Raw genomic sequence first — 20,656 nt, forward strand, 5'->3', positions numbered from 1 at the left:
CTTTGCACCTGGGGAGCCATCTGTGCCTTCGGTACCCTAAAAACAATGCACCAAACATTAAAAATAATTTTAATTACAAGCATACCAATATCAAAAGCAGAAGATAGTTGTTTTATCCACTTTACAAGACAATAAATGCAATTAAATAAATACAGCAGCATATGATACACTTATGCAAATGCTAAAATGAATTATAAAGCATGCAACTTAATGTGAGTTTTAATGTTGAAGATCTTATGTTTAATCTTAGTTTTAAACTATTTCTCGGATTAAGACTGTTTCAAGCTGCATGTCTTTCAGTTTTCCAACACATTTTCATTAAATAATAAGTTATTATCAACAAAATAAGCACAAAACTTCTCCCTGGGAAAACACAATTTCAGCAAAACTCAGTGCCTGTCAAGTAGGGTAGTAAAACCCCCTATAAACAGGTACCATGCACAAGGTGAGCACTGAGGAATTCAATGTACTTACAGGAAGACCTTGTGATCCAGCTGGGCCTTGTGGACCTGTTTCACCTCTTTGTCCTTGAGGACCTTCAGGACCACGAGGACCTGTTGGACCTGCTTCACCCTAAGATTTCACATGAGAAAACGACTGAAGATTATTTTGTTCTAAAATGCAGCACTATAAAGTAACTAAGGAGGAAGACTGAGTTCAGAAGAGAAAAAACAATTCAGGTTTTGAAATAGTTTATTGTCCTTAAAACATAATTTTGCTTACCTAATTCTGCTTTTATTACCTATAGGTGAGTGTAAACTTTAAAAGTACAAACATAATTTTTCCTCAATGTATACAAGACAAGGAAACTTTCTACATAGAAGTACTATCCAGAGGCCCAAACCAGATCAAGGGACAGACATCTCTCTCTAAAATCCCAGTATGTGTCTGTGATTTTACAGGTCTTTTTCACCTTTATTACCAGCTAAGGCTTAAGATTCAGACATAACACATCTGGGGTTTGTTTGGGCCTATTTTTGCTCAGTACAGATGAACTCACTGTTGTGGCACTATATTAAATATAAAATTGCTGTAAGATTGGGCTGGATGCTCCAGTCAAATAAAATTCTTCCTGGCATCTTCTTTCAATTTTATCTTTATATAGGAAATTTGTTTTTTGGAACTGATAGCTGTTAATATCATAATAACTGAAGACCACATCTTTATTGCATAGTCTGCTCAGCTTTTATGAGTTCAAAGCAGCTATTCCAATTTTACATCATCTGATGATCAAACTTAAAGGCAGCTTCTCCTTTTCAAAAGCTTTAATTGATTCATCATGTGACAGCTTGTCCAAACATTTACTTAGGTAAAGTAGTACTCTGCATACCAAAACACATTATGATATGCACTGAAAAGTCTATCATTTAACTGTATATCCATCTTGTCTAGACTTTTGCCAAGAAAGGCTGGACCAGATGATCCTTGATGTCCTCTTTCAACCTGCTAGTCTATGATTCTCTAATTATGTTAATACTCTTATTAAGATTTGTTTCCAAAACACAGTTTCATGAATGTTGCCAGCTTCACAACACAAAACATCTGCTGAACTTGGCTACCTGACTAATTGAGAGTTTCTTCTTGTATGATATTATCCTATCATATTTTAGGAGTGTAAAGGAACCAAAAGGAGCCACTGGGTGGAGAACAATATAAAAAGTGTAAGGAAGCTGTATGAGTTGTCTTTTGTATCTTGGAAGACATTGTCTCAAGGCTAAGAAAAAAGTTAACGAGCACAATCTTGAAAAACAAGAAAGGGAAGTGCCACAAAGCCAGTGCTATAGCCCATGATGGTTTTCCATTTCAGCCCAACCACACCGAGTCACAAAAGGCAGTAATCATCATTTGTTCTACTGTGATGAACTGTGGCACATCTCTCTTGGGGTTCAGGCATTTCCCTTGCCAGTCTAGGTCATCTCAGAAAGTGTTCTTGGCCAAAATTAGAAGTTTCAGCACTAGAAGGTACTGCTTCCATACTGTCTTAGACTAGTCCTTGCAACCTCACTTGTAATAATGCATCTTGTTATTCTTTGAATATACTGGATGAGATTCCTGAGGCACAGGAGTCACCCCTTAACATTAGCAAAACTGAAAGCAAAGTATCCTAAAGGGTGTGAATTGCAGTTGCTTCATTTGGCTTTCGGTTTTTATCTTCTGCCTGAAGCTCTTGACTAAGATTGATTTCACAGAGATTCTTGGGGACCTGTACACATATCACCCTGAACTCTGTGTAGTCCAGGGCACGTTTTCAGTTATGCATTGTCAGACATTTTTGAAAGATACTTTCATTTCATTTTACCTTTACACCAGGAAACCAGGAAAACGAACCAGTTATGCCAAGTGGGCCCTAGAAAAGACAGATACAAAAAGCTGTAATTAGGCAGTTTAGATCACACAGATTAGTATCTAACCACTGGGTCAATGTGGTTCTAGGATTACATGTATTTTTTAGTCACAAAACATTTGAATATAACAAACCCAAAATAGTTATAAGTACAGCATTTTTAAGTGATGCACATACATTTTATGGGTTATGCCAAGTGGGCCCTAGAAAAGACAGATACAAAAAGCTGTAATTAGGCAGTTTAGATCACACAGATTAGTATCTAACCACTGGGTCAATGTGGTTCTAGGATTACATGTATTTTTTAGTCACAAAACATTTGAATATAACAAACCCAAAATAGTTATAAGTACAGCATTTTTAAGTGATGCACATACATTTTATGGAATTGTGATACAGTATTTTAATAATGTATTTACTGACTTCAGCAAAGTGACAGCTCTTGATTCAACTATTAACGCCCAAATTGCAACGTACATAATTAACAATGATAGGAATTAGGATTCCCAAATTCACAGCCAAATTCATTTGCAAGCTGTGAAACAGATTTTTGTATCAAATTTTCAAGGCTACAAAGATATAGAGCAGAGACAGTTTACTACTATCTTTGTTCAAAGATAGGCAGGTGTTTCTGAAAAAGGACGTGGAGGAAAGATTGGGGTCTGCCACACCATGAAACACAACGCTGTGCAGGTGTGCATCTTCAGCTCCCCAAACCATTAGAGTTCTCCCCAAACAGCATTATATCTTGAGATAGTCAGAGCTCTGAGAAAGGCTAACAACTTGAGCAGGTGACGGTACTGATATAGCTGCACTGTTTCTGGCTCTAGAGAAAACTTCAAGGTACACTGCAGTGCAGAGTAAGCACACCTCATGTGACTGTGAGAGCATGGAGTTTGGGCAGGGGTGCAAACAGATGGGGCTGCATTGCACGGCAGAATGTCCAAACTCACTAGAAAGCAAGCTTCAGGTATATACACTTGAATATACCTGTATGGTGTCATGCAAACCTTGTTCTGCTAAGTAGAAAGACTGCCAATTAAGGGCTTTAGAGTAAATTAATAAATTGTTTCCATTTCCATAATGCCTCTTGTGCTGAACAAGACATTCACCAGAAATTTCTACTGTGTTCTAAAGTCTCTGGATGGCGGCACACAGTGGCTACCGATATTCACTACAGGGCTCTTCCCAGATGATTCCTCTTTATCTTTTCCTCATTTTTAATTTATTCTTTTTGAAAAATATGATTCATACTGTGAAAAAATGTTCTTTGTAATAAAGCTCTCCTGACTAACTTAATCATAACAATCTATCCCACAGAGCATTAATTACAGGCAATATTTCTGCCGTGACCCTGCACTGGATTTCTGCAGAACTCATGTAACAGCTCACTAAGGATTTTTTAAAAAAAACTATGTCCCAGTTTATTGGATCACAAATACATGCCTGCCAAACCTCTCTCTGTTTGCAGGAAGAATTCCAGAATTATGGTGTACCACTGCACTGACCCAAATAACAACACATTTCATTAACACTTCCTCCAATGAGAAACATATGCATTAAGGACCAGGACCTCCCTTGTGACACTTCATGGCATTTCCCAAAATTAGTATGTCCAGTGAAGCTGAGCTCATATTTTATGCCAAAGGAAAATTTCAAGCTTCCTGTAAAATTTCATAGCTTGAGACACATCTTATTTGTACTTCATCATTTGTTTTCAATACTGAAGAGATATTTTCATTGTTTGAAAGTTTCTTTTAACTTGCTCTTCATTTCTGAATCATCATAAGCTTTCAGTTGCAAAAGCAACATTTCATTAACTCTATGTATTTGAAGAATCCCTGACTCATGTGAATTCACTCAAATGAATTTTGCAAATGCACTCTGAGATTGGGTTGTAGGATGGGAACCAACACCCTATGATACGCTCTTAGTTTAAATAGCCACATGTCCAGCTGCAGCCCTGTTGCCATCACGTGGGCACTTGAGCAGTCATGCAAACCAGGCTGCCTCAGTTTGGCAGACACCCACACAAAGGATTCTGTTCCTCAGTTCAGTGAGTGACTGGTCCTAATTAAAAGGCTCTCTTGCATGTTTGGTAATGGATCAAGTGCAGGCAGCAAGTTCTGCTGTCAGTGAGTGGCATTTCTTCTTGCTGAGAATGGCTACACTTTCATTTGCCAACTTTGCATGTGAAGGAAAATAATATGCAAACACTGTTTTACATTACAGTGCATACTTTTAAGACACCTTCCTCCCTACAATATGGACTCCATAAAAGCAGCAAAGCATCACCTCTCCCCAGAAGATGCTATAGCCTACTCCTCTGCAAATTAAAACCTTTAGATGAAATAAACTACAGAGTATTGTATCTCAGAGGACAGCACTAAAGCTAAAATGAGTATAACTAGGAATCATTCACAGATAATTAATTCCAAGCGCACTTAACTGATACCAGCAACTGCTATCTTTTTTTTTTTTTTTTGTAGTGTTAAAAGGCAGGTGGAAATTGAAGGTGAAAGAACAGGTGATTGAGGAAGGAACTTACCATTGGCCCTGGCTTCCCAGGCATACCATGCTGGCCACGTCCACCCTAGACAGGAAAACAGAAAACAAAATATTTATAAGAACTCTATTTTTTTATTATTATAAACTGTTGGCATTCATGATAAAAGCCTTCTATGCTAAACAAATGCTGGATTGCAGATTCCTCCAAACACTGTCATGGAAAACTTCTGGAAGGAATTATGTTCCTCTTCAAGTTCATGGATTTCTCTATTTTCAGAGAAAACAATATTTTGAGAGTGTCATTGTATGAGGCACATAACATAAATGGAGCATATAAAAGTCATGGGGGGAAATGCCAGAAAAACAAAACTTGACACTGGATGTAAAAGCAACAGGATGAAATTTCTATTCAAATATGATCCCATGTCAAGGCTCATCTCTCTTTGTGCTGAAAAATCAAACTATCTTTTAAGAAGGCTGCTTTATTATCTGGAATTAAATTGTAAAACTTCATCTAAATTGAAATCTGAACTGAAAGACTTCATCTAAACTTTCCAGACAAAATTGATGCATATTATTTCCAGTTCAGTAATTTTTTGTGGAAATAGCATCTCCTAAGATATTCCACAGAAACAAAGAAGGTTTTTTTGTACCTCAGAAAGAAGTGTTTTGAGGGTATTTGGACTCATGGGCAGCTTTGGTATGAGAAATTACTATACAGCTACTATTTGCCTTTTAAAAGTGTGTTAAACTTTTAAAATTCATAGTAAAGATCTCACCCGACAGAACTGCTCAGCCCTAACTTTCTTAGGCTAGAGCAGAGCTCACCACACAAGTGACTAGCAAGTCACATGAATAAACACTTTCAGGCTCAGGGGATTTAAATTTAAGTAAAACAAGAGAAGAATTACAAGGAGAAAGAAGGAAGATCCTACTTACTGGGGCACCCTGTGGTCCAATTCGACCTCTTTCTCCTGGCATTCCTCTAGGCCCCTTGAAGAGAGAACAAAAAGTGCATCATATAGGAGGTCATCGTTGCAGAATAATAAAAAGTGGAAAGCATAGTCCATTTGATCCCCACCCACCACCACCCCCACCTACCAGAGAGAACACCTGTCACACTCCTTTTGCATTTTTTTCTTTGTCTTTTACTTTTTTTTTTTTGGAACATACTTGACATTTTCTTTGCTTCAAGTAAGTTCTGCACTTACTTGAATCACTTCAGTGACTTTCTGCTCAATCTTCTTTATTTGCTTTAACAAGAACATGATTGGGTTCACTGAGACTACAAGCATGATAAGGACAGATGATACAAACAATAGTTACAGGACCAAGTTACTGTTTTTCACTTCTGCACGTGTAGCTTATCTTGTCCTATAGCAGGAAAGAAGCAGCAGCTCACACAAACCCTTACAAGCCCCACAGGATCACCCAGTGGAAATTCAATAAACTGTAATGTCTCTTTCTGTTCCAACAGTATTTCCAGCTTTAAACTCATTAGAATAAATTCTGTATATACTCACCAGTGACAACAATGCCATTTCACTTACTACAATCTCATTCACAAATTAGCTTCCACTTCAGGGATATTACATTCTACATGACACCAGACAGTGCTTCACAGAGAGATGCCATTATCTGATATCAGAAAGGTGTTTTACTTCCAGAAGCACTGCTGAGAGTCAATTTTTGGCATGTCACACTGCTCATACTTATTCAATTGTCCAAAACCAATCTGAATGAAAACTATTCTAAGAAAAAGTTTCTGCATTTCACTTCCATGTCATGAATACTTATCCTCATTGTAATCACCAAAATCCTCTGTCCACGGTTTTCTTAGCTAGGTCATTTATGACCTAAATTACTCTCTTTCAATCTCACAGCAACCTAAGCCAGGTTTTCTCATGTTGACATCACTCTATATGAAGCATCAACATGTAAAAAACCCAAACTAGTCACCCTACACTTACATAAATAAGCAAACAATCACCACACCTGTTTTCAAGTTTGCCTTCTGATTTAGCATTATTACCTATAATCTGTGAATGGAGAAGAGTAACAGCTTAGAGCAGACCAAATTTACTGTTAGAGCAATAGAAGGAAGCCTTTATTAAGAGAAAGTTCAGCCTTAAATATTTGACCTCAAACACAGAGATTAAAACCTTGAAATTCCTATTGACAATAATATTTACAATCACTTCTGTAATACCCTGTGTATGTGACACTCACTAGAGGACCTGCTGCACCCATGGCACCAGTTGGTCCGGACTCTCCCTGGAAATGGAAATGAAAGACACAATTAGACTAAGAGGTTACATGAAAATGGAGTTCCACCTCACTCCTGTCCTCAAGGCTTATGTTAGACCTAAGAAACAGATCTCCATAGTCACCTGTATGTATCACACATAGGAAGGGCAATCACAGCCTCCACAGAAATTGGTAGGCAATCTTGAGAAAGAAATCTTTTCTTACACAGGCTCCCCATAACTTCTAATTTCACATTTAAATTTAGATTTTGGAAGATGCACTTCATTTACCATGTTTTTAATCTAAAGGAATAGTTCTGCCCCACATTCAATTATCACCTATACCAGGCCAAAAATGTTTCTGCATCAGCACTGCTGAATGTGGAAAAGCCTGAAAAAATGTGTCCTAACTCTTAAAAAAAACACCACTTTTAACCCATCTTGAAAGGGTTGAGTCCAGCTGGCTATCCTACGTTACCACTGCTTTGAGCTGCAGTGCCAGTGGGGGTCAAAAATTTTAAGAGAATAAAATTGTTCAGTGAAAAATAGTCAGTTTGATAAAACATAGCCTCTCTCCTCTCCAGTGCCTGTTTCTTTTAAGCCAATCTCTAATACAATAATCCAAAAAAAGGAGAGTCAGATTTTAGTTGTGTTGTTCTATTTCATTGTATCAAAAAATAGAAAACTGTATTTTCCTCTCTCAACTTGGTTACGTAAAGCCAACAAGAACCACGAACTGTCCAAATGGAAAACTGCAAGATGTGCATGGGCTCTCTGTTAACAGACTTTGCTGTCTTCAGTATTACATGTGTCACAGATGCATTCAATCCACCCAGTAACACCTTACTGGCCTAATACTGAGGCCCAGCTGAAACTGGGACTGGCACTACTGAAGTCTCTCCCTCTATAAAGCCCAGTCACACCCCTGTATAGCAGGTTATATGAATCAAACACACAGTAAATATGGACCACTCCACCCAGTCTCTCCACTCCATGTAAATAGCACTGATAGGTGAGGGTACAAAGCTGTGTTCAAAAGATCTACAGTTCATGATTTTGGCATTATAAAACATGCTTAACCATTTAGTTCTTTGGCCCATGAAAATACCTTTGCTCCAGCTGCTCCAATTTCACCTTTTGGACCATCAAGTCCTTTCAAACCCTGTAAGTTATAAAAATATGGAGAAATTGCATTTATATAGGTACACACAGACAGCATTCCTAGTATTGTTGTTGAAGTAATTCAATACTAAAGTGTTAAGAATGGATCTGAGGTGGTAAGAATAAGAAAGGAGAAAAAAAAAAAACGAAGAAAAAAAATGGATGGAATAAATCTAAACACTGCCTAAATGGAAACCATTAGTACAAGGTACATTTCCTTGAATTTAGTTTCCCTTTTAAAACAAGAAACCTTTTTAAATGATCCTAGAACAACAAGGAGGAGGCTCTGAGCCATAGGAAACCTATTTATTCCTCCCTGAAGTAAAATTCTGGCCAAAAAACTTGGTAATTTGTAATCACTCCATGTGGCAAACATATCCACCTCTCGAGTTCCCCACCCTAATGCAAGACTTGCCAACAAAGTGAGAGAACTGTCAGGTTTGCACCTCTTGAAGCTTGGCAGGGCTCATGAAAGTTCCTTCCAGATTCCCAGAACATTTGAAAACAATCATGACAGCACTAGAGAATGTAATTCAGAGGTCAGCTTAAAGGGGAATAGCCCTGATTTCTGCAAGGCCCTCTTTGTCTCCAATGCCAGTAATTCTGCTACAGCTGGCCTGTCTGTGGTAGAGTCAATTTACACACAGACACAGAAAAAATCTTGAGTATCTTTATACTGAAACTGCCTGGAAATATCATCTATAAGCAGAGGGAAAAGCTTATCTCTTACCCGGTGACCCTTGAGACCTGGGAGACCAGGAGCACCAGGAAAGCCTCGAGGGCCCTAAAGTAGGAAAAGAAAACAGCAAATAAAATCCTGGTTTTTGCGTAATACTAATACTGCTAACACTCCTTCACCTTGGTGACACAGTGTAGTGAGGCAAAGCATGAGTGGGTCACAGGTGATACAGCCTTGAAGTTAGAGTCTCAGCATCATGCACATCTTCACTGATATTAAAAGCTTTATCACTGATATCAGTGTATAATCAAACCTCAAATTTTAACAGAAGCAATGAAATAAAACAAGTGGTAGATCAAGTTTTGAGTCTTAATATGGATAAACATTACTTAAACATAGATCAAAACTCAGAGCTATAATTTAAGATAAAATGGACACTCAGACCAAACAGCAAGATGTATATGTTCTTTCAGAAGATGTCAGCCAAGTAACATGATAAAAAACTGCTATTAAAACACACTTAGCAACTAAAACAGTTATCGAGCACTTAGTTTCCTACCAAGTTTCTCAGGAAAGACTAATGTAAGGGAGCTAGGTGCCTCCTGTTAGAATACTGGTCATAAGAATTTATAATAGAAATCACATTAACACCTTCATCCTCTCAGGTAATAACAATTCAGTCTGAGTGTAAGCTAACAGAAGTTCTTCAGGAATTGAATGGCAGAACTTTGCACTCATTAAAAACAATACTGATGAGCCATCAGGATGATAAAAGTAATCGCTATCCTATGATGACATATGATTATTTTGTTGAAATTTAAATAATCATGGTCTTACTGGAGATCCTGGAAATCCAGGCTCACCGGACTGTCCTGGTCTACCGGGTTCACCCTAGGGGAAGGAAAAAAGGGAACATATTTAAATAGGAAATGTGAAAATTAACTTATCATTGTTCAATTCAAAGATGGCACTGCCACGTAGTTTTGCTGGGAATTCCTGAGGCAACATTCTGTCATCTCCATGCAGAGCACCAGATTGGTTTAGTTTTCAACAGGAACAACTATTTAAACCTGCCCACACAATAGCTTGTTACTCTCCTTCTGTTCAAATGTCTTAAAATGTGTATAATTTCATTCTAGGTTGGTGACTATTTCCTGTGTATTGCAACAGGAAAGAAAATATGGTAGAACAATATAAGTATATTTTGCAGTTTATTCGAAGTCCTCCAGAGTCACAAGCAAGCATTTCTTTATATGTATCAATCAGTTCAAATACATCCAGCACACTGGGCTGCAGGGATATGAAAGACTCCAGAAAAATGGTTTCTGGACAGGGAGAAGGTCAAGTCTTTAACAAATGCAATTAAAAACACCCCATACACACACAGGAAATGGAGGAAGTTTTTAGAGCAGTGTCCAGATTTGGCTTCCCTGCACTGAGAGTTAACTGTTTCCAAGATTCTCAAAACTTGTTGTGCAGTTTGATGGGAAAGTAGCTGTTACATAAGCTATAGTGATTTTTATATTAAAATATCTGGCATCTGCAGTTTTCAACTAATTTCCAAGTTATAAATAACAGTGCAGATGGATATAGTGTGCTCTGCACACATATAATATACACCTACCAGTAAGTTCTTATGCTACTGTTGTGCAGTACATACTTATGGAACATGTATAAAAAATACATTTTATATATGTGTACACAGAGTAATAAAATCAGTTATAAATATAATAAATGATCAAAAGTTTTAAGAAATTAAATACTTAAATTTTATTGTCCAGACATACATGTATGTTACCATTACAGTTATTCTAACTCATCATGGAATCTCAAAAGAGAGGAGATGTTTCCAACTGCCCCCTCATAACTGTGGTATATTATTATGCTGGATTTCAAGAAAGACATCTCAGTTGAAGGACTGGCTGAGGCAAGAAATAACAAAGAGCTGGACACAGACCCTATGTATAATGATGACATGTAAGGAAAAGAAAGGAGGGGCTTGGAAATGGTTGCCAAGATTCACAGTTACGACACTGGACTTAATGAGGAGTAAGATTAAAAGACAATAGATAAAAAGAGTTACACATCTGCTGGTTAGTCACTGTCTCACAGATGCCAATGTTTGTTTTACTAAAAATAAATCAAGATACAAAGAATAACGAACTTACATCTTCACCAGGTTTGCCTGGAGGTCCCTCTGGTCCACGAGAACCAACTGGACCCTAAAAATAAAAATATTTGTTGAGAAGCCAATTTAGCCATCACTAAAATAAATTATTTGCTCCATTTAAGTCTGTTCTTCCAAAAACAAATGTAGAAAAAGGATGATTTTATGCCTAAGAATATTTGCTTAATTTTGTGGTGTTTTTCCAACCATAAGGCCCCTAAGAAACATTCATTATGTTATATGAAAATACAGGATTGATTCTTTGGGATAAAAAAATACATTAAAAACCACAGCTGCTGTTGTTCAAAATCTCTTGGCTCTTGCTTTTACTTTTGAATGATATTATTGTCTCAAAAAAATACATATTCTCATCATGCCTTTTGTAGGTTACAGTGCCAGGTATGGTTTTACCAGTGCTTAACCATCCTAAGGTCTGTACCAGAAAAGTAAGGGTCATATTATATTAATTATTATATAATTATAATTATAATATAATCATTGCTATGCACATTCAAAACAATTCAAATTCAGTTGTCGAGGACAACATACTTTGAACGCCACAACTCTTCCCTGAAGCAGCTTCTGCTGAAACAACATGTTACAAACTCTCTTCTGAAATGAGAAGGTATAACACATTTGCAATTCTATTGTAAAAATATTTGCCATTTATTGGGTCTTACCATAGGTCCTGGATCCCCAGGTTCCCCAGGTGGACCTGTGGGGCCAGCACCACCCTAAAATTAACCAAAGATAAATACAGTTACAAATTCCCCAACGTAAAAATATAAGGATATAAATTTAAATCTATGACCAGGAAAATCACAGCCCACAGGACTGCCTGGATTTTAATTTACAACCAGCTTCAAAGTGAGTGAAGGCTGGATACTAAAAACCCTTAAGCTCTAGATAAATGCTGTGCCCATACACAAACCCTACTGGAAACTTAACACCACGCCAATACCAAAACCACAACAGTCACCATTTTCACTGCTACTCCCTCATTAGAAATATGCATTGGGTTAAAACCTTGTTAAAGACCTGAAAAACTGTTCTTTTGGAATTAATTCCTGTATATGGAGTACAGCGGAACTCTTGAGAGCAGCTTGTTTAAATTCACCCCTAGATGAAGATGCATTCACCCATGTGTCACTGAAGGTAGGCCTTGCCTTCATGAACACACCCACGGGTTACTATGTGCCTTGCCTTCATCTCTGGCCAATCATCTAAATCCCTGATGGGAAGTACTTACTTGTTTTCCTTGGAGACCTTGAGGACCTCTCGGACCCACTGGACCCTGTGGAACACGTAACTTGTTACACACTGACAAAGACAGCAAAACAGCCTGATAGTGACCTTCAAGACATCATTTCTATGGTCAAACCCTCAGAAAGGCTTTTAGTCAGAAAATTGGTGCTATGAAATACAAAAGAACGAGATCTTCAAACTCAAAAAGCCACAGGAGTGTAATTTCATCAGCAGCTGAAAATACAGGCTTCCATGCTTTCTGGGACCTCACAGCCCTGGAATCAGTTAGAGTAACAGGACTATCTGCATAGCTCCACTGAAAAAATGCAGTAATAAAATAAGAGTTGGGGAGAACAGTCTTCTCTCAAAGGGAATCTCATTACTCAGATTAATCTTGCCACGGAACCAATGACCAAACTAATTCATCCTGTCCTTCTCAGGCATGAGCTGAAAAGCAGCAGTGGAAGGAAGTGCTTAAATGTATCATACAAACCACCAAAACAACTTCCAAATGGCTGTGATTTGTTACAGGAAATTCAGATTTTCCCTTAGAAGTTTCATGGGATTTTTAGGAAAAATCTCATGTTTAATTATAACTTGCAACATGAAATAACGAAACATCTTTTTTGAAATTAATTCTCTTGCCTCTAGGCATACAAAAGTATCTGTAATAGACAATAATTTGTATTTTTGCAGAGGCTGAAGATTTATGTCTTTTACAATCCATTAATTTTTACTAATTTTAAGAAAGCAAATGTAAAAGAGTTAGCAACAGACCATTAAAAAAATCTAATCAACATTAGAAACAAAACAATGTTTTCGCTCTCAGTTACTCAGTCTACAAGGAAAGGAAAGAAGGGTGTCACAGAACATGATGAGTCAATACAAAAAATAGCAAAATGAATGCTGACTGACTTTAGCAGACTTTGTGTAAGACCTTAGAGAGACACAGATATATTAAAATTAATCATATTTGAGAATGACAAAAGAAGAGGCAGTACAACAGATGCAATACCTTGAGACAAACTGAGTGAAATGATTAAGCAAAACTATGAAGTAGGACAGACTTGTGAAACAAATCACTGTGTGTGCACAAAGCAAATTCACTGAAGAGAGACATTCATATAAAGAAAATTCCTCCGAAGAAATCAGTGCAAAAGTTAATCCTATAGCAAAACACCAGATTATCTTTAGAAACTTTCATATGGTATTTAAACTGATTTTGGAGGCTACTAGAGGAGAGTTGGATTGATAAGATTCAGGTAGGCAAACTCATGGACAGTACTATCACTGAGGGATGGTTTCCTTAGGAATGAATGTTTAAAATATTAGCAAAGAGCGTAACAGTATTTTCAAGATACCAAGTGTGATAAATACATGTAGTGAAGAGAGATAATATTCAAAAACAATCCCAAGAGTTCTAGCAGAGAAAGCTTAGGGTGGTGAAACAGTATTCACTGATGGCAAAAAATGTCAATGTTACCACTAAGTGTCCACTGCAAATAAAAGTAATGGGCATGTCTCAACAGTGAGGGATGCCAGAGAGAAAACTGGACCCACTGGAGAAACAGTATGTCTGCCTTGAAATACTAAAGCAGGGATTTCAGTTAAGAGCTGGTTTGGGAAATATTTTATTTTTAATTACTGCCAAAAATAACTTCTTTGATGTCACAATGTGAAAAGAAGCCTTCAAAGTTACAGGTTTGTTTATTCTGCTTTGTGTTGTACCTGACAATTTTCAGTTACTCTGCAGTGACTCAAGATACCAGAAACTCATGAGCTGTTTTTTTCTCCTGTACCTTACGCATAGTAACTGCTATATTTCAGGAGGAGGGAAGGAAAACATCAAGAAAACTAGATGGGAGGAGAATCATACAATTTTAGGGGTTGGAATGAACCTCACAGATCATCTAGTCCCAACCCCCCTCCATGGGCAGGGACACCTCCCCACTAGACCAGCTTGCTCAAGGCTTCATCCAACCTAGCTTTGAACACTGTCAGGGTTGGGGCAGCCATCACTTTCCTGGGCAACCTGTTCCAGTGTCTCACCAACCTTACAGTAAAAAAACTTTTTCTAATATCTAACCTAAACTTCCCCTCCTTCAATTTGAACCTGCTGCCCCTTGTCATACCACTGCAGTTCCTAATAAAAAGTTCCTCTCTGGCTCCCTTGTAGGTCCCCTTCAGATATTGAAAAAAAAAAAAAAAAACTAGCATTTAGCAGAAGAATGTTTTTTTCCTTTTTTCCAGGTAGTGTGCAAAACTGCACTAGAATATACTTTACATCCAGGTTCTAGAGGCATAGGGAGTTGGAAAGGATGGATTCCCCTTTGGGTTTATACATATGCACTTAACTTTCACCCTGTCTCACAGTACAGGGCAACATGGTCTTACCACTGAACCAGGCATCAGTCCCATCTGACTACCAAGTCCAGACTTCTCATCCAGTCCTGCCATCTGAGCTGAAAATGGCTGAAAAAATAAGAGAGCTGATTTTAGCTGTAAGTTATTTTGATAGTTTATAAGGCAAAAATCCATGTAGCCACATCTTTGCAGTACTAAAAAATACATTCTTATTTTAATTACTAAAACAAAACTTGTCTGTCCTGTAAATTTGAGGTGTTTATGACTTTAAAGACCAGGTGAATACACTTTATTGTTTGCTTACTATTCTGACTCTATTTCCACTTCAGTATTAAACAAACAGTAAAATGACCTAAAAAGAGGAAAGTCTCTCATGAAATCAATTAAATTTCTTCATGACCATCAAATCTAAATCACACCTGACCTTCACCTGCAATATTCCTTCATGTCTTCTAAGACTTCCTTGTTTTCACTTACTGTGCTTCAAGTTCAGAAATACCTTAGGTAAATTTTATGACTGCAAATTAGAATTTTTAAGCATGTTGCCCTTATCCAACTAAGATGAAAGCCATTGCTGTTCCTGCCAATTCACAGAGACAAGTTACAGCAGGAAGAAACTTCAGGGCCCTCCTTCTTCTGCAAGTCCATAGTTGAATTTAGCAGTTTTATTTTGCTTCATTCAGAGCCAGGTCCTCACTCATGGCAGGCCAGAGCTTAGAGTGGCTGAGCATGAGCAACGCCTTAAACATAGATAAAAGTCCTCTAAGATTTACAGTTTGTTCCCCATCAGGTTGGTCTCCAAACACATTTTCCACAAGACTGGAGACTGCCTGGCTTCAGAGACAGAAATACAAACTCAAAATGTCTTAGCTCTCTGGCCACACCTATTCTTCCATATTTTCTGTGGAAATCTATTTAGGATAATTGCATAACACCCATTAAAGCTCTTCTGTGATTTTAAGAGATTCCTGTTTACTTAGGCTGAATCTGCTGGACTCAGAACTATTTGGAAACGTGGTTAAGTCATGAAATGCTGTCCAAAGTTGCAAGCCACTGGCCTAACAGGAGTTTTGCAGATCTTTGTCAGTCTAACTCCACTGTTTTCAGTAACATGACAGGAACAATGAAGTGAGAAATCAAAATAGGTATCTTCCAAACAGCAGTAAATGTGTAACTGAATATACCTGAGAATTTCAAATATGGATTTAATTATCAATGATAATTAATGCCCAGTAGAAGGGGGAAGGAGAAAAAGAAGTCTTGCAGAACACCTTGTCTGTATCTATGGCTGGTTAGCATTGCTTATCACAAACAATTTCTTATTTAATCCTCTCAGTGTTAGCCTGAATAATTCCAGCAAGAAGTATAATCAATCACATTTTAATTCTTCTAATTAGTTAATTTGTTATTTATAATTTATCTAACTTTTCTATATTCCTAATTTGGTGCACTAGTTTCCCTGTACTTTTGCTCAGTAAGTAACAGAACCCTAGGGATGGTTTTAGCTTTGGGCAGATCCTAAAACCCACTTTGAAAGATATGTCCTTTCTGAGGTTTCTCACATTCTGCTTGTCCCAATTTTTGGCAGAACTTGCAATGCCACTAACAGCTGCCCCTCATGACTGGCAAACAGGAACTGTGGGCACAGCATTCCACATTCACTGAACCGAAGGGAGGTTACCATTTATATCATGTGGACCTGGTCCAACACCCACTTCACCTTCTGCTAAAGCAAGCCCATAACTTACCCTGCTTATTCCATCTGGTCCTGGGTGAGTGGGATGCCCTGGAGGCCCAGGGTCACCAGGCTGGCCAGGGATACCAGGTTCACCATCAACCCCTTGAGGACCACGAGGCCCCTAGAAAGAAAATCAGAAATGCCAACAGTGTGCAAAGGTATTCACTGAAATCATTGTAACAATTACCTCTTTGTGGCAAATCTGTATTTCTACAGAAAGATCTTCAAACAAACAATATCCCTCAAGACCTGTTCCTACCTTCAGATCAGAAGCATTGGCAAAATTAATTATTAATCCAACACAAAAGTAAACCACAGTAATTTCTATCACATGCTCTTTTAGAAACTCAGACTTACTGTCATTCCATACTAGAGTATATCATTCTTGAAAAGCTTTTTGGCTTTGCACACAATATAGAATAAAGTGAATTTATTTCTAAAATACATACAGTGCCATTGAGTGTACACATGCATAGGAAGCCCCAGCGTAATGCTGGAGTTTTACAGCCTACTGGCATCATGAATGGCTTAGACACTAGAATTCTCAACACAGTTGAGAAATCCAACAGTGCCAGAAATGCAAAGTTATATAGTACAGAAGTTACCTCTTTCTAGTATTTGCAGAAAAGTTTAGGAGCCCATACTGTGGCTCCAGTTTTGATCACCCACCTTCAATTCCTAAACTGCATTCATCTAAACTGCTGTATGAGCTAAAATTAAATACAGAAGCAGCTAATAAAACATAAGTGCAACAAAAATCAATAGTAACAGGACCAAAAAAATACATATTTCAGTCATAAATACAGACTTTAAATTGCTTGTCACTAGTGCTTCTTTCATTAGAACAAAATGCTTGACTACAGCAAGGAAAAGTTTCATGCTACTGCCCTTGTGTTTTAAGGATTCTTAAACATAACACTTTATAAGCCTGGCTCAGTGAGTCATCTTCACAAACACAGTTAATAATCAGACAGCTTGCCTGTATTTCCATGAGATGAGGACTGTGTCTACAACACGCTTCAGTGGAATTTATGTCTGAGCTAGTATGGTTTGAACTAGTATTGTTCACAGGATGAGCTGTGAACACATGGTATTCTGAGATTAGTGCATGTAGGGTGGAAGTAGAAGATTCTAGCAGAAAAGTTTATTATTTAATATCTCTATTATAAACCCAACCACACACTACCAAACCTAAAATTCTTACTGTCCAAAGGAGAAAAACAATTTGTTACCTTGTTTTCTCTCAGAAAGAAAACAAAGCTAGGCATTTAGAGGGGGAAAAAGCCCACAGTTGCTTCAATTTAACAAGTTTCTGTATGACTGCTGAATTTCAATATCCAAACAAGACACCTTAGGAAAAGGGTTTTTTTGTTGTTTCTTCTTTGAAAAGGACTTACTTTTTAGTCACCAAAAATCAAGCTGCTCCAAGAGCAAAATTGCAACCCCTCACCTCAAAACCCCATAAGTCCCCAAAAATCATGTTTGTATTTGTAAGTGACAACTAACCAGTGATATATAACCAACGTTCAGTGTTTTTTTAATCAAATCTTGATTATAATTTTAGTCTGTATTATTTATCTATTTAAAAACCAGACCAAAAAGAAAACCCATTCTCACAAATGCCACGAGGTGGCACCGTTTAAACACACAATTTCCTCATTCTGGCTCACTGCTGCTGCTGCTCAGGAAACTATTAAGGTTTTGCTTGTAATAGAACAAAAGGAAAATGCAGATCATGCTAGAATGGTCTCAGACTTCTTTCTATTTTAACTGCTATTGCAATTACAACCGAGTGTAAATTCATATGGAAATAAAACATACCAATGGTTCTGAGGATGCTCAAGTTTACTTTCTGTCTTCAAAAGATCATTTGTAAACACCTAAAATGTTCTCATGCTCCAGACCTCCCACCCAGATGCATTTTGCAAATGCAGACATGCTATTTCCTATCTGTTTCTCTCTCACTCACTGTTACACTAGCAAAGAATTTGATGTAAAAAAATATGCTAATATTCCTGAATTCATTTTACTCAAGGCTGGGTGTAAAAGGCAGAGATCCACAGCAAAGTTGAGTTCCATCTGGTCACTAGTCACCACCACAAAATCACCAGAAGAAACAAGCAGCTTGAAAACATGCTTAGTGCTTCCATAACATCCCCAGTCAGTAATGTATTTGCCCAGATGTATTTTATAAAGGCTGTGTATCTGTCCAAAGTTACCTGCCCCACTAGGGCTTTTCATAACAAACTGCAGGTTTGAGCTCACTTTTTTTTCCCCACAAATAAAAATCGTACCCCCTGCACTAGCAGTCACTCTGTACCTAACAGCAGTGCCTTTGGCCCCAGACCTACACCCTGACGTACACACAGCTCACCAGAACTTTTGATGCAACATTTTCAAAGGAGCTGACTGCTTCTCAATCCTCTGGTATTCCTCAAAAGCAGCATAACACCCTGTGTCAAAGGGATTCAAAACCATTACAGCCTTTTGGTATTTTAGGTGTTTGTAGGCACCATCCTGTAGAGATATACAGGGGATGAATGGCACAGAATCAGGAATCATTTAGCGTCTCATTGACAATGCTGCACATCAGGACAGCACTTCAGACACAGTCTGATCCAGAAACACAGTCAAGGTGCCTCTGCACACCACAAGATTTCACAATTACTCCCAGAATTCTTTTAAGCATCTTGATACACATTCATCAAACGAATGTCTTCTGGTGATCTCAAGAGCATCAGTGGCTTGGCAACCATCTCAAAGAGGCTACACACTTACTCCACTGCTTCAGAAGTGTCATTACCATCTATGGACAACAGGCACAGCACAAAAGAGTCTATTTTAGGCCTAGGCCTAACCTCAGTGCTGACTTGCTCTCTCCTGAGGGACAGGAAAATATCCATGTTGAAATTACAATAATACAACTCTTCACAATCTGCTTTTAGCAGCTTCTTCTCTTTGACCCAGCTTTTTCAACAGGAACATGTCATCTTTGGTATTTTCTGCACTCCTTTTTGGCCTTTCTGTGGTTCTCCACAAGCAGACACCAAAACTCTCTTATGAAGTCTTTATTTCCACTGAGCAATCCTGATTATATTATTCATCAGCATAACAACAAATGTAGTCACATATTCAACTCCTGCTAACTTGCTCAGCTTTGCCTTTTCTGGAATGCTCCTACTGCTTCTGCTGCACAGTAGTCACCAGCAAATAGTCAGAGAGTTCTTCAGCAGGGGAATGTGATGTCCCTGTTTTGCCTGGGAATGTTTGTTGAGAACATATGGCTTTTAGTGGAAATACTGCTAACCCTCTGTCAAATCTCTCAAAACATTCATGTTTCAATCTACCCAGGAAATGGTGAAACATTTTAAAATGTTTGTTACTTGCTTTTTGGAAAATACAAGGGCAGTTCTGGTACCTTTAGAAGACACAGAGACAGTTTCAAGCCATCTAATCTTTTGAGGTTAGTTCAAGAACTTTATTTCTGAGATATTTAATAACTTACAGGTCTTCCCTTTGGTCCTCGTTCTCCTCGTGGTCCTTGTGAGCCTGGAGGTCCCTAAAAGAAAGGCCAGAAATACAAAATACCTCTTAAACTAGCTAACAATTAGTAAAGTTCTGAACATATGAAATGCAATGCTGGTTTGAAAATTAATTGGTGGGGGTTTTTTCACATCATCATGAAGAAAATAGCTATAATCACAGAATTACCCATGAGGCCCATCAAGTCCAACTCCTGGCCCTGCACAGGACATTCCCAACAATCCCACTATGTGCATGAGAGCATTGTTCAAACAGCCTTTGAGTTCTGTCAGGCTTGGGGCTGTGACCACTGCCCTGGGAGCTGTTCCAATGCCCAAAAACCCTCTAGGGGAAGCACCAGCCTAAACCTCCCGTGACACAACTTCAGGCCATTCCCTCGAGTCCTGTCACTGACTGACAGCAAGAAAAGGTCAGTGCTGCCACTGCACTGCTCCTCACAAGGAAATTGTATACAGTGATGAGGCCTCTCCAAATACAACTTCCTCACCAAGAAATCAGTATTTCTTCTCAACTGTACATTGCCTGATGGGAGTACAGGCAGGATGCAGAGATCTACAAAATGGTTTCACCTCTCATGTGCTCCATAGGTTAATTCAGCAAACATTTCGTGCATGCTGGAGGCTCTTAACACAGAGTTGTACAGGTTTGAGACACCATTCCT

General features: G+C 38.1%; 1 protein-coding gene across 1 annotated transcript in view; it reads right to left on the reverse strand.

Moving 5' to 3' along the window:
• COL5A2 (collagen, type V, alpha 2) overlaps positions 1–20,656 on the reverse strand; it is a gene marked incomplete at both ends in the record, with an annotated part of 43,846 nt that overhangs the window by 18,911 nt on the left and 4,279 nt on the right. Inside the window, 15 exons of the mRNA XM_009077931.1 lie at positions 1–36; positions 475–573; positions 2,300–2,347; positions 4,893–4,937; positions 5,792–5,845; positions 7,082–7,126; positions 8,207–8,260; positions 8,990–9,043; positions 9,776–9,829; positions 11,107–11,160; positions 11,786–11,839; positions 12,355–12,399; positions 14,745–14,822; positions 16,463–16,573; positions 19,958–20,011. The exon at positions 1–36 is cut by the window's left edge and continues 7 nt beyond it. Of these exons, the coding sequence (XP_009076179.1) occupies positions 1–36; positions 475–573; positions 2,300–2,347; positions 4,893–4,937; positions 5,792–5,845; positions 7,082–7,126; positions 8,207–8,260; positions 8,990–9,043; positions 9,776–9,829; positions 11,107–11,160; positions 11,786–11,839; positions 12,355–12,399; positions 14,745–14,822; positions 16,463–16,573; positions 19,958–20,011 (885 nt within the window). The remainder of the gene's footprint in view (positions 37–474; positions 574–2,299; positions 2,348–4,892; positions 4,938–5,791; positions 5,846–7,081; positions 7,127–8,206; positions 8,261–8,989; positions 9,044–9,775; positions 9,830–11,106; positions 11,161–11,785; positions 11,840–12,354; positions 12,400–14,744; positions 14,823–16,462; positions 16,574–19,957; positions 20,012–20,656) is intronic.

The sequence above is a fragment of the Acanthisitta chloris genome, unplaced genomic scaffold (assembly GCF_000695815.1).
Source record: "Acanthisitta chloris isolate BGI_N310 unplaced genomic scaffold, ASM69581v1 scaffold11707, whole genome shotgun sequence".
NCBI lineage: Eukaryota > Metazoa > Chordata > Aves > Passeriformes > Acanthisittidae > Acanthisitta > Acanthisitta chloris.